Here is a 14,388-nt window from a genome sequence, read left to right on the forward strand (position 1 = left end):
AAAGGGCCAGGAGTTAGGAGAGCAGGTGGGGCAGCCATGGAGGGGAAGGGGGGGGCCTGGGAGAGAAAGTAGAGGTTGGGGGGGCTCATGGTAGAGCCCCCCCACATGGTGTGGGGCAGCAGGGATCACTACCCCTGCCAGGCAGCACTTGGTAAGTCCCTTTTTTTAGTATAAAGAGCCTGGAACTGGGAGAGTGGGCAGGGCAGCCATTGAGAGTGGGTCAGGGATGGGGCCAATTCAGAAATTTGGCTGCCTCAGCAGTGGCTGAATCTCTGAATCTATTCAGGACAGTGATTTGAATCACTGTCCCCCAAATCGGCCGAATACGAACTGAATACTAGGTGCTTCACACAGGCCTACTTCAGACTACATGCAGCAGCTAACTTGCCCTTAACCAGCTCAATTCATGCTTCAAGCACAAGCTAAATAGCTACTGTGGGTGTAGGAGGGTTAATACAGGACTCCATCCTTTTTGCTTGCTGAGGCCATAGAGAGGCAGCAGCCATCTTGATACCTATTGGAGCACAGTGTCTGCTTACTCTTATTCTTTGCTGCTTCTGTTACAGAGAAGAAAAATCAGTTTCCCCTGATTTGGGGTAAAAGGTGCATTTGGTTTGGAGGTAAATTTAGTATATGGCCTTTCCATACCTTATTTAAGAGGCATGGAGGAGGACAATTCAGAATCCATATTGGCTCAAGTGAAGTTCTTTTTTTTTTCTTTGGGTTTTAACCTATGAAAGGTTTCTTCTTAAACTCTAAAATTATTTGATTCTGGCAACACAGCAAAGCTATTTCTTTAGTGTAGCACAGAAGAGTAGTTGAAGTATCCTGTCATGGTTCTGAATCCACTGAGTTTTAAGCCTTATTGAAGCTCTGGAGCTGGAAGGTTTGTCATCTTTTTTTATGCATATTTATGAGTCAGAGACCTAATAGTGGAATTGTCCATATGAAGACAAATAAAAAAGAAACGGATACTAATATTTTAAAGCAATACATTCATCTTTTAAGAGAGCAAGCACATAGGGTTTCAGCTTGAAACATTCAGAAATTTGGGAACTATCACAGAAAATATTATGCAATCTTAACTGTTGTAGTCACTACTGTTCTTGCTGTGATGCTTTACAAATCTAAACAGTACCTAAGTACCAGTATCAAGCATTGAGACATCAGTGCATTCACATTCTCTTTGGGGATGCTCCATGTAATGATGGGCACTTTTTAAAGTTGTGCAGTATTATTTGTTATGATCACTATGAAGGCTTTAAAGAGAAGGGAACTTATTACTTCTGGTGCAGGCAGCCATATAGTTAACATCATGAAAAAAATAAAGGGATTGTGGTGAGGCCTGCTTGTACATGAATTCTGATGACTTTCCTTTCAGCTGGGAGAAGTTGAGAAGGAGGCACAAGTGGAGTCTGCTTCAATACAGTTCTCACAGATGGTAGCCAGGAGACCCATGAGAGACTTCATAGGGCTGGAAGAATGTGATAAAACCACACGGGATGCCATGCTTAACTTCAGCTTTTATCTAACCATTGGGGACATGGATGAAGCCTTCAAATCCATCAAGCTCATCAAAAGGTGGGAACGAAACATTTGTAATGTTTCATTTACTTCCAGGGTTTATTTCTACTTCAGGTTCATATGGAGTTTTGACCTCTTTAAACGTCTTTATTTTTTCCTCCTTGGCTACTGCCTCTTAAACAAGGGGAAACTTTATGATAAAGGTATATTAACTTTTTCTCTGCTGCTTCATCACCACATATGTTGTGGTGATGTCATCCATTGAAATCACTGTCTGTTTCATCAAGCTGTCTAGCAAATGGATATGCCTGTAATAGTAAGCAATGGTAAATTTACTTCTATGATTGTGCAATATTGGGATAATTATAGGCAAGCTTCTGGGTATCCCAGTACTTGTTCCTCCAGTCTCTGTATCTTCCTCTCCTTGAAGAAGGGTACTGTGATTCCCAAAAGCTTGCCTATGTCTATTCCAACCTTGCAGTTGGTCCAGTAAAAGATACCTTGCTTTTTGCATGTTTCCTGGACCATCACTAGCAAAAACTTCACCTCATTACTGTGCAATATTACCCATTTCGTCTTAATATATATATTTGTTTTAATAGTTTTCATTGGTGTGTATATAATTTTACCTGAACCAAAATTCCTTACAAAATAGATGTTTTGAACATATTAATCTGTCTGAAAGCTGCAGTTTTATGTTTTTTTTGGTGTCTGATGCAGTGTCACACGTCAGGACTCAGTTTAATGCCTACTTTTTTGTTTCATTGGAAATGTTTGGCCCCTGGCCTTGGACTTTTTAGTGCAACTGGTAGATTAGGTATCCAATATAAATACATAAACCAAGTATTTTAAATAAAGACTTCTTAAATTCTATAGAAGAATAATGATTACTTTCCAAGGGTAATCTTGTAAATGAAATCTTCTCAACGTATGGATTCTTCTGTTCCTTAAACAGACAAAACATACGTGCAATGATCAGCCTTTTTTTTTCTCATTCAGACATAGAGTACATCACCTGAAGAGAGCTGAGCATTCACCATTTTATTTATACATTGAAAATAAACACAGTAATACTGAACAGTACAGTTTTACTGACCACATAGCTGATTTTTAAATTTTAATGTATATTATTATCATATGGATAATGCAATATTAGAAGAAATAATATAGTGTCTTTTAAATATTCCAATATTTTATTTAAAACTTTGCAATTAATTATAGCACATTTATTTCTAGAAAACATGGAGCATTTGCAGAAAGGCAGGCAAAAGAAACAAACTTCAGTTGGTTTTTACAAACCTACAATAAAAAGAAATGCTCTATCACCCATGTGGAACTCTGCCCTGATGTCTAGAATAAGAAGAGGGAGGTTGAATTTTATAAGTACTTGATTGTAGAGCATCAAGCTCATAGCATTACTTACTCTGGACATGGTACAGAGTGACAGTTTTTGGGCTGGGTTTTTTGCATCAGTTTGGGTTTGGAACAACTCAAGAGCCAGCTTGATGATCATAAAGTGAAGCAAAATTATAAAGGCAATCACAATAAAAAAGCAAAGAATGTAGTTAGGAGCAGCACAGCAACCTTGAAAAGAGATTTTATTATGTTCACAGCTCACAGTCATTCAGGTCTTACTAGTAAGTGTGTTCAAGGTAACACCTTTAATGCTGAAGTCTTTAAAATGTATGTAAGTACCCCCAGCCCTCTTCTGGTCCCTGTATCTATTTCTGTATTGTAGTTGGCATCTCATTGGTTTGCCATCTTGTAGTAATGTGCATTGTTGACATGAACCATCAGGCTAAAGTGTCGCACTTACAAACTAAAGGCCTGATCTTGCAGGGTGCCAAATACCTTCACCTACAAACTCTGTTTTTGCTGTTAAGGGGAGTCACCTGTCCAGGTCAGGTCCTACATGCCTAATTTTCACTCTCAGGTGCTCCAGTTTGTAGTTGGGTGGCATCAGTGCTGTCAAGTATTTATTTCGGGCTCCATGTGCCATTTTGAACACTGAAGCACAGAATGGAATACCCTAACTTTGGCATCCAAATTCAAAAATGTTCTGCCAAGTCTAAAAATGGGCTGGGAAAAGAGACTTTAGGGTAAAAGGTGCTTTTCATGTGTAATGACCATATGTAACAAAATAAATTAAGGCCATTTAGGAATATTGGGTTGTCAAGGTAAACATTCTTGTAGATGCCAGCCCACAATGTAAACAACTGAGTACATTTTTTTTTTTTTTTTTTTTTTTTTTTTTAAGTTTAGAAAGTGGGTAATTTTAGCTGTGTACCTCTCTCTAGTGTTAATGGCATCACTACCTGCCAGCAAAGTTAACTTGGAGTAACCAAAAAGTTCTATTTTAGGAGAATAAAAAGGTGCTTGAAAACAACAGATTTGTAGTTAATTTGCACACCCATAACTTACAAATGGCTAGCATTACGCTACTTGCTTTTTGGTTTATAGCTTGTGTGTCATGCTTCAGTGAAGAAGAAATTGTTACAGTCAAGTTTAGATATTCTTAAATTGGTGGGATAAAGATGAGGAAATCCTTGACTGTGTGCTGTTATAAATTATATGATACCTATGGCAAGTCTCCTGATCTTTCTGACTGTCCATTACTGGTTCCGGAGGAGGACTGTTACTGAAGCTCAGCTCCCTGAGCTTTGTGCATTATCAATAGGGAGCAGGATAACTTCATCCAGGACAAAGAGAAAATGTAGCCCAATTGCCCCTTTCCCATACCTTCACTACCATTACTCTGTATGTCTCTGCCACAGTTAGAATCCCTAGATTTAAAACTGAAATTGCATCAGGATGATTATGATGACAATCTTATATTTCTGCACTGTACAGGAAAGGAAAAAGGTGACGTATAGTATATAAAATTATGTGTATTATACATATGTATATAGATGAAGCCCATCCAAATAATAAATGAGGACCTCTATCCACAAGAAATGAGCTTTGTGACAGTCTTCAGAACTTAGTTTTAAATTACAGCATATATTCATAGAAACAATTCCAATGCCAGTCTTGTCAGAGGGCTTTCCCCTGTCAAACCCATGCTCTCAGCATGGCGACTCAACATAGTCATTCTCCAGCCCTCGGCGGAATCGAGCAGTCAGGGTACGGCTGATGACAATGACCCGGGGTGCCATGCAGTCCTCTCGCCTGTGCAGGATGTTCCATATCAGAATGGCAGCTGCCAATGTAGCCAGGAGGCAGGCCCCAATATTCAGGTAGCAGGACCACGACAGGTTGGTATAGGGCCCAATACGATAGAATGTCACCAATCCAATGACAAGAACAAAACCTGGAGAGAGAAAGAGGGAGAGAGAGAGAGAGAGAGAGTTTTTGAAGAGGGGAAAAAAAAATGGATAATTGTCTTGAATTTCTTGAGCATTGTCTTTCCCAAGGAATCCTACAATGCTTCATACACTGTACACAGAGATGATTTCCTTGTCTACCATTCCCACCACTGACATGGAATCCCAGCAGGTTTCTAATAGACCAAAGCAACACTATGCAGCAGTTCAGGTTAGTAAGTAAAAATGATAAATTATCCAGTTGAAACTGCAAAAAGTATTTGAGCAAATAAAATACATAAGTTTAATTTTGCAAGGAGTCTCAGAAAGTGTTCCAGCTGATGGAATGTTGCATGTATTCAGGACCTCCTTCCAGGGCCCTCCTTCCAGGGACTTGCCTAAAAGACTGCCTGTATGTTTCTTAATAATCATGTCTATCAACAACACCCTATGATTTTCAGGTGTTCTTGCTTTTCCTGCACATGTAGAAAGATAGTGTACTAATAATGTACTGTGTTCTGAATGCAGATGGCTTTAACTCAGAAATATATCACAGGAAAAAAAAGAAAAACAAACCACTGTTATAAATTTTGAAGGAGCTAATGGCAAATATGCATAATAGAAATAAAGGAAAATATGCTATGGATTAGGGGTTGTTAGTAGGGGCAAGTGTACCCCCAAGGCTCTTTGAGAAGAGCCAAGGGAGTATGCACGGGCAGGCAGGGACTGCTATCATATACCATTCCATGCTGACGATGTGCAGGTGCTGCCTACCCGGCCAGACATGGGGGTGAGGGATGGTCACATGTGGTGGCTGCTGCCACCCTGTGTTTAGCCATGTGCCAGCCCTCCCCCTTCCTCCCCTGCTCTATGTCCGGCTGCTGATCTAAAAAAGGTTGAAAACCCCTACTGTAGATCATTGGTGCTCAACCTTATGTCTCCACAGGCCAGATGAGTGGCAAGGAGACTGTCTATGGGCCAGATTCAGCCCTGGGGCCTTATAGCCCTGCTTCCCTGTCTCGCATACCAGGATTGGGCCTCGTGGTTTTGGCACCGCCCTCCCCTACCATGCCAGGATTGGGTCCCAGCGGTCTGGTGTGCCCCTTCCTGTCCCCCTCCAATGCACTGGGATTGGGTCCTAGGGGTCTAGCACCACTTTCCTGCCCTCTACACTGTGATTGGCCCTAGTGCCTGGCACTGTCCCTTCCCAGTTCTGCATTCTGGGATCAGGTGCTAGATCTAGCACGTGGGGTCCAGGGCTGTCCATGGAGATTTTTGGGCCCCTGGGGAACTACACAGACTATATAATATAGGGACATGCCACAGATCTGGCCTATGGGCCAGAGGTCAAGCACTCCTGCTATAAATAAGAGTGAGATTGTGACTCTTAAACTATGGGGGACCCCACTGACATGGAAATTAAATTTCGTATTTCTCAATCATACCCTTTTTTCAAATGGAGCTAATTCCAGCACCAGTAGCCATCAAAGTAACATCTCTGTCACTTCCTGAACTAAAATGCAATGGTGAAGTCCCTAAAAGGTTGGTGATATCAGAGTAAGAACACCATATTTCTCAACCCTTCCCATCCACAGACTTCAGTGTATTTTGCATATCCTGAAAAATGAAATCTTCAGCACCCCTCTTGGGTACCATAGGCAGTAAAATTATTCCTATTTCATAGCTGAGGAATTTGAGAGTGACTTTTCTAGGCAAACAGGGAGCATGGAGTAAAGGAAAGAACCCCAATCTTGTGACTCCCAATCTTTTATCTTAACAACTGCTGTTTTCTGAAGGATATGCTTGCACATTTAATAACAAAAAAATGCAGAATTACTCTCTTGTCCTCTGTGCATTGTCGTAGTTACTTTTCTTCTCCTTTTTTCAGTGTGAAGCTACTTATCAAAGAAGTAATTTATAAATCTAATTAGTTTGACACACTATACAAAGAGGTGAATACATGTCGCTTACTAAGGAAAAAAACAACTTCCTTTTCACTCTCATAAATACTTCCTTAACTACCACCATAACAGAAGAAATTACCATGGACAAAAAGAGGCCCTTTATGGAGGAAGACTAGAATAAACAAAGACCAATAAACAACCAGAGGGAGCTACAGATACCATCTCCCTACATTCATAGGCAAAGACAAGTCATGAATGAGCCAGTCAGTCTTTCCTAATTTTCCATTGTTTGCATGCTCTGTTTCTGGATTAGTGGCATTGCTTGTAAACTGTTCTCACAGATGTGATGTCTTGGCCTTTTGAATATTGTCAGCTTAAAATCATAGGAGACACCAACACTGAAATCTTCTGGGTATTAGTTAGCAGAACCCTTCAGTTTGTGGGAAATCTGAAAAGCTAGAAGGGCAAAATAGGAAGTGCGGGTATCTTCTGTAGTGAGTTTATTAGCTAGGAATGTATCAAGCAGGTTTTGTACATTTTTTTTTTTTGTTTTTGTTTTGTTTTTGTTTGTTAAATGTGCAAGCACTCCCATAAAGATAGGAAACATTATTTGAAATGCAAAATACAAGGTGAGGAGAGAAAAACAGACTTCTGTAAGTAAAAGGGCTTTAAGTAGACAGCACACAAATTAATCAGTCAATAACCTCGGGGTTAGCAGTATAGAATCTAGGACCTCCTCCTGATAAACTGGCATAAGAGGAACAGTCATGCTAGTAGATGAGAAGCATTCTCAACTACACTGCTACAGAGAGGCCTATAACTGAATCCATAGACTGAGTCCTTTACTTTATACCTCAGCAACCTGTACCTGAAAGGGTTGAGCTTGAACCAGAGATAACATGGACCTTTGAAGGCAGGCAGTACCTCTTCATACTGTATGAGCAGGAAGGAGTTTCTTAGACAGGGAGTGGCTCGTTTCCATTCTGCTTACCACAAGGTGATAACATCCACTGCAGGGATCATCAGTAACCTAATCAAGATTGGCTTTGGGCTTATGAGCTGTAGTGATGTACGTCCCATATAACTTTGGCAAATACATTTGTGCTGTCTCCTGGATTCTGTCATGGAGGTTCTCTTCTGCCCCTAGTAGGTAGATGTATGAACTACAGATATGTGGGCTTGTACTATGTTTTAGTTGGTCTTCAATCAAGAGGATGTTAAGTGTTTGTGAAATGTTGGTATATAACTGAGCTGTTCTGTGAAGCAAAACTTGTAAAGACTGGAGCTCACATTTCTTGCAGCCTGCACTAAAGATGACAAGAATTCTGCTGTTTGAATAAAATGTTGTGTGTAACTCGGACTATATTTAACTTTACTCCTTTTCTGCAATCACTTTCCTTTTGTATCATTTATGATTTTATTTTTAAAATAGATTTTGACGTGTGTTGGGCCAGTGCTACTTTTGGGTTTTCAGAATTTAGTTTATTTGTATATGTGTTGATAATACTGGTATACAAATGTACACAGAAAGTTTTGGGGCAGAGCCAGAAAAGTGAAACACTATAATGTTTCGTAGTTAGTAGAGTTAGAAGGGACCTGAGCAGATCATCAAGTTAGACCCCCGGTCTTAGCTTCTAATCTAATGCTTTAACATGGGGTTCAGCAGCATATGGCCTGTAGGCCAGATCTGCTCTGCAGAGACATTTGATTCTGCCCATGGACATGGGGCTTCGGCAGGATTCAGCAGTCATTGCCCTTGTGCTGTGGTGGGGAGAAGCGGTGACTGCAGGAGCTCTTCCTTTATCACCACAGAGAGAAGTAGCAGCTGGGTGTTAGCGCCCCTCCACCCGCCTTTGACTCCTGCTGGGTTATTTTAGCCCACAATCAGAAAAAGTTGCTGAGTTTGACTGCTGCTTTAACAACAAGCTCTGTTCTTTCTCTATATTCATTGGAGTCACTCCTCACCTGCGCTGGTGTGAGAGAAGGGAAAATCAGGTCAGTTATTATTTGTGGAATGTATGTCACTGTTTTGAAACCAGTCTCTTGGAGATAGGTTGATTGACTGTCTATTATTGTGTGTTTTGTTTTATACGAGCAGCCACTGAATTCAGTTTGAAGTCTTTAGGCCTACTGCAGTACAAATAAATGTAGTAGTAACATTTTGCTCTTTTTGTAGCACTTTTCATCCATGGTTTGCAAAACTTGTTACAAAGGCTGATACTTTAAAAGTGGGAAACTGATTCCAAAAGCATTCATTTGTGCTTTCAGTGACTGAGCTGCAATCTACACATCAAGTCTGCTGTGAGTTAAAATTCCATGAGGAATTTTGGCTTTTGATACAGGAGTCATCTTTTACTTATCAGTCTGTTTATTCTAGCCATTTGATGGAAGATTGCGATACAGTTTATGATATAGTCACAGTCTCTTGCTATATGTGTGGATTTTTAACAAGAGATCTAAAAAGTACTATTCCTGATGGCAGGGAGGACATGCTGTTCCTCAAAGCTTCCAGCAGGTTTCTCCCGCTCCCACATCCTCTAGCACCCCTCCAAGAACTGCTATTGCTACAGCACTGTTGCCATTGGTAAGCACCAATCCTGCTACTGCCCTGGTGTCCTCCACCTTACCAGGGTTATGTTTATTAAAGTTATGATGAAGGCTTGGATGTTTGTGATGTTATACATACTGCAGTAATAATTATCATTCAACCATTTAAACACTTCACTGTGATACTGAAAATACTGCTAGAGTGAAAGAAAACATGTTGAATTATATTGCATTAACCTCCTCTAAATATGCTTGCCTCTGCAATAGGAAGTCACACATCTAGTCTATCTAAAAAGCTTTCTTCCTTTTTGTGCAGAGGATGTATAGATCATGAATTGCCTATTCTGTCAGTATGTCAAAAGGCAATTCATTGCATATCTTAAAGCCAGGTTACAGTTACGTAAGTCAAGGTACAGTAAGCCAAGTTACAGTTTCATGCAGTAAGGGCACGATACAATTAGAAATCCTAATTGCATATCAGGACCACAGAACATCATGAATTCTCTAAAATATCATGATTACACTGCTATCCCTCTCCCTTGCTGTTTTGGTACGTGTAACAAGTAAGTCACTTAACTATCCAGTATCTTCAGGTTTTTTAAACAGAGGGTTTATGGTTGATAATAGTAGACCTGATACAAACACAGTTGAAATCAGTGATAACCTTTCAGTAGACTTTTTAAATCATGCCTTTATTGGCAGCAATAATCTATCATTTTGAATAAAATATGTAATGGTAAATATAGGCTGACTACAGCAACTGCATAACTTCCAATCATTGTATTGTATCTGAATGCCTTCCTTGACATGCCAGTGCTGATTTACAGGTATTTACTGTATCATGTTATCTTTATTTATGAGAATACTGTATGATTCCAGTTTTTTAACTTAAAATCACATTTACTGGTATAAACCTGCTAGGAAAATCATTCAGGATTACCGGCATTTGTGAGTGTTGCGCTCCTCCAACTATGGGTTTTACCCTTTCTTTGAGCAGTTGCCCTTAGAGAATTGATAGCAATCTGTGCACATAGCCTTATTTAATCCATGAAAGGTAAATAAATGCTTCAGGTCTGTTTTCTAAGATGTGAACTTGCTTTTAAAGACACAGCTATATTATTTTATCTTTTAAAAATGTTGGGTCTGAGTTCACTTAAGACAAATTACTGTACTGAATGAATGTGTAGCTTTGTACTAGACATGCAGTCTGCATGAGCTCCCTGTTCTATTTTATGGAGCAATTATTCATCAGGAAAAAGAACTAAGATTTCCTTATGGTGCCCAAAATAAAACTATTTGTGCTAGCAAGACTGTTTCCCTTCACAGGCCCTTTGCTTGAACCCTAGCTCAGACCAGCAGCCAATCACACAAGAGCCTTTTTCTCCTCTTGCAGTTTTGTGCCAGAGTCTGAATGGGAGGGATTATAAAGATGGGGGTCTTTGAAAGTGACTCTATCTTGGCAAATAGCATAGATGAGTCATTGGAACTCTTGAAGAGTGAAAGATAGAGGATTTGTTCAGAACAGTATGCCACAGGCTAGACAGGAACTGACATTTAAAACAGAGAAAAGTGTGTTGAAGAAGGGGACCAAATAATATTTAGGAGCAATTTTACAGTTAACTGGTTCTAATTTTGCCATTGTGTGCAAGGGTGAGTGCATGGTGGGGGGAGGGCTCTAAAATCAAACTTGCAGTAAGCCTCATTTTACAGGGTGAGTTACAGCACCTTCCTTTTACAGTAAGAGTGGCCATCAGAGAGCTGATGTTATAAGATTACAAATGTGGGACCACAGCAGCAAAGCAAAGCATGAACAAAGTCATATTGGTTAACCAAAGGCTGATCTGTGACTACTGTGGAGTGGTTCATTGTCAATGAAGAGAAGCCAGTCCACAATGAGACTTCTTTGTACTATAATGAATGCTACTATTACAAAGATGGTTGTTTCACAACAAACTCCAGAGTTTATTAGATGGAAGACAAAGATTTTTGCATGTAGTGATATAATTAAAGCTTTCACACTTGGAGCAATTTGCTTCTATACGGGTGTCTTGTATGCTGTGGAGCCAAGCACAATGCATACCAGCCAAAATTTGGCTGTGACATCTAGTATGTCTATTTTTTTTAAATCATTCAGACAAATTAAACCCCAGCCTGGCCGCCTCATCCCAATGGATATTCATCCCTGGAGAAGGCAGGGAAAGATGAGATTTACAGTCTATTGAGAACTCTACTAACCTACCATATACCTGATGTCATGATGAGGGGTGCAACTTAATACTACAATAATGTGCACTGCTTTTTTTAATCATAGGGCATGTTTCTGGAATTGGAATAATTAATTAGTATAATAAAGATAAAATAACTGAAACAGAACATTTTCATAGGATCAGTTTTTCCTGCTTTGACTAATAATGGTTTTGCTTTCACCTGGGCATTTATTAGTAGCAGAAAATCTTTGAAAATGTTCTAGTCTAGTAACTGTTTTTTATGAATATTGTTGAATATTTATTATTTTAATGTACAACTTCTAAGAATCTTAGGAACAGTAGGCTGGGATTCTGTTCTCACTTGCAATGGTGTAAATAGATTTCATTTTAGTTTTGCAGCCATGTCAAGAACTTGGAATCATCACTGTGTTTCCCTGATTAATTTCTTTTAAGGACCAGTAGCATCTGGAAAGAAATGTATGTGAATCCTTTTTAGTTTGTCTTAATGTATGCTGTGCAAAGCTTACCCAGATCCCTCATTCTGTGAAGTGATCTCTTCTGGGTTTTCAATAAAGCATTTTATTCTCCCATAGAGCTGCTGTTTATCTGGAGTTGTTTCCCTTCTTTGGCAAAACAAGCCTTGATTGGGGGGCTTTTCCATTAGGGAAGGAAACAGATAATGAATTTACTGGGAAGAGTTTTGGTGTGGATGGTGTCGACTGTGGCAGCAGGGGTGGAACGGGGAATGTTACTTTTGAACTTACATTTCTGATCTGAATACTGAATTTCCTGTTTAAATGAAGCTGGTCACAAGCCAATTTCAGATTTTACTGCTTTAAATGAACTCTCATCAATCATCTTTTGTCCTCCTGCTATTTCTTCTACAGATCCTCTTTTAATTTAAATAGTGCAGTAAATACAGTGGAAGGATTTTATGGATTAATAGAATGTCTGTGCTGGAACAAACATGGAGCTGCCTCAGGAGACAGGACTCCTGTTCTCCTAGCGTCCTGCCATTGTAGGCAGAGTATGTACCATGGACCATAGTCCTTCTCCTTCCTAACTCATCCTGTGGGATGGCTTTTGGGATGGCTTTTGCTGCATGTGGCAGTAGGGTAGAGTAATCCTTATATTTCATAGAGTTCAGAGGTTCTGCCTATGATATCCTTGCATCCTCCCCCTCCACTTCTAACAGGTTACCTGCCAGGAGGCATGAATAGAGATTAGATGCTTGTATGAGCTGAATTATTTATTGATGTGATTGGTTCCAGACAGTGAACACATTTAGGATATGTCCAGACTACAAGAACCATTTGAATGAATCAATCTTTTCTTGAGTCATTCTGGCATAAGTGTATGACTACACTGCAAAGTAACTACAGAGTTCTTCAGAGATGCTCTAATAGCCTGGGTGCTATCATCAACAGTTCAGGTCAGATACCATTCTAGGTAATGTCCCCTAGTCCATGCACTCAAACTTGAAACATTCCTTTTAGAACTTGCCTGTGCCTTCTTGGAATTCAGGGCAAAATTGGGTAACTCCCAAAATTAAACTAGTTGTAGGTAACCACATTCATTTGTCTCTGGCCTTAATAGAGTAAGCATTTCTGTATCCTTCAGTCTACATTACTGGATTGCAGGAACATGTGTGCCATGGTTTGCTATGCTGTATAGTTCTATGACTTTTTATGGTGGGAAATGAGTGGATGTTAATTCTCTGTTTACCCCCAGTTTGAGAAACTTGAGGAAAGGGTTGGACAACATATCGGAAACACCTCTGGCCCCAGCCTGGCCACACAGCAGATGTTGCAGGGCAGCAGCTTCAGTTCCAGCCTGGGAGCCAAGGCCAGAGCTGCTGCTGCCACTGTGTGGCCAGCCTGGGCCCAGAGGCAGCATGTGCTTCATGCTCCCTGGCCCTGGCCAGAGCAGGGCCCCAGCAGGAGCTGGATCTGCAAGGGGAAGGTAAACAGTTGGGGTTTCAAAGGTTGGGGAACAGAGGCTGTGGGGGAGAAGGGAGGTGGTGGGGGGCAGCTGCTATAGCTCTAATTCCAACTCTAGGCCTGGGGTTGGAGTCAGAGCTACAGCCACTGCCCCTCCCTACCGCTGCTTGTACTCTAAGATGAGGGGCTTCTTACCCCATGTTGAATGGGGGCAAAAACCTCATCTTAGATTCAAGTAGATAAAGTAATAATGTGCATTTGGCTGTGTGTGGACTCCAGGTGCATAAGACTTTGTACCTAGCTCTCTACATGTATCTTTTCAATGCATATGCAAGCATAACTAACATTAGACATGAAGAACCATGGTGTCATGTCATCTGTTTCTTTCTGCATTGCTGAACTGTTCTCAACAGTTCCTTATACACATGCATATTCATTTATACTGTTCGTAGAATCAGTGGTTGCATGACTAAAATACATTCAACCTAGATAATGCTTGTTATGTATAGTATTCCTAATTAGGAAATGTTCTCTTGACAGCAAAATGTACCAAAAAATTGCCTGAAACTTAATACTTGCTACTCTGCATACTGTTTATTAGTGTTTGTTGAAATAAATCAATTAATGCTCATTTCAGGCTGTAAACCTTATCTTACTGTATTAATTCAGTTTTGTTTTGCAGACATATAGGAAACCAAGGTCTCTATCTTGAAAAGTTTGCAATCCAAATATAAGTGAGATTGAGAGGTGTGAAAGAACAAGGTCATTTAGCAGAAGTCATATTCCATCATATTTCTTGGGATTTATAAATGTTTATCATATTTCATTTAATTTGTCCTAATTCTTTTCCTTAAAAGTATTAGGTTTTAGGCCTTCTGAATGAAATCTGCTTTAAGGAAAAGAAGGTGGAAGTAGATAATGTGGCAGAAGAGCCATGTAAGTACATAGGAAGGCACTGTACTTC

General features: G+C 40.0%; 2 protein-coding genes across 3 annotated transcripts in view; one reads left to right on the forward strand and one right to left on the reverse strand.

Annotated features, from left to right (window-relative positions):
• IFT140 (intraflagellar transport 140) overlaps positions 1 to 14,388 on the forward strand; it is a 167,701-nt gene that overhangs the window by 89,641 nt on the left and 63,672 nt on the right. For both annotated transcript variants that reach the window (XM_019539922.1, XM_019539923.1), the window contains exon 18: positions 1,382 to 1,581. In XM_019539922.1, the coding sequence (XP_019395467.1) occupies positions 1,382 to 1,581 (200 nt within the window). The remainder of the gene's footprint in view (positions 1 to 1,381; positions 1,582 to 14,388) is intronic.
• Positions 2,556 to 14,388, reverse strand: part of TMEM204 (transmembrane protein 204) — a 41,279-nt gene continuing 29,446 nt past the window's right edge. The window contains exon 3 of the mRNA XM_019539924.1: positions 2,556 to 4,834. Within this exon, the coding sequence (XP_019395469.1) occupies positions 4,590 to 4,834 (245 nt within the window). The 3' untranslated portion in view covers positions 2,556 to 4,589. The remainder of the gene's footprint in view (positions 4,835 to 14,388) is intronic.

Source organism: Crocodylus porosus, unplaced genomic scaffold (genome assembly GCF_001723895.1).
Source record: "Crocodylus porosus isolate Cpor-Errol unplaced genomic scaffold, CroPor_comp1, whole genome shotgun sequence".
Classification (NCBI taxonomy): Eukaryota; Metazoa; Chordata; order Crocodylia; family Crocodylidae; genus Crocodylus; species Crocodylus porosus.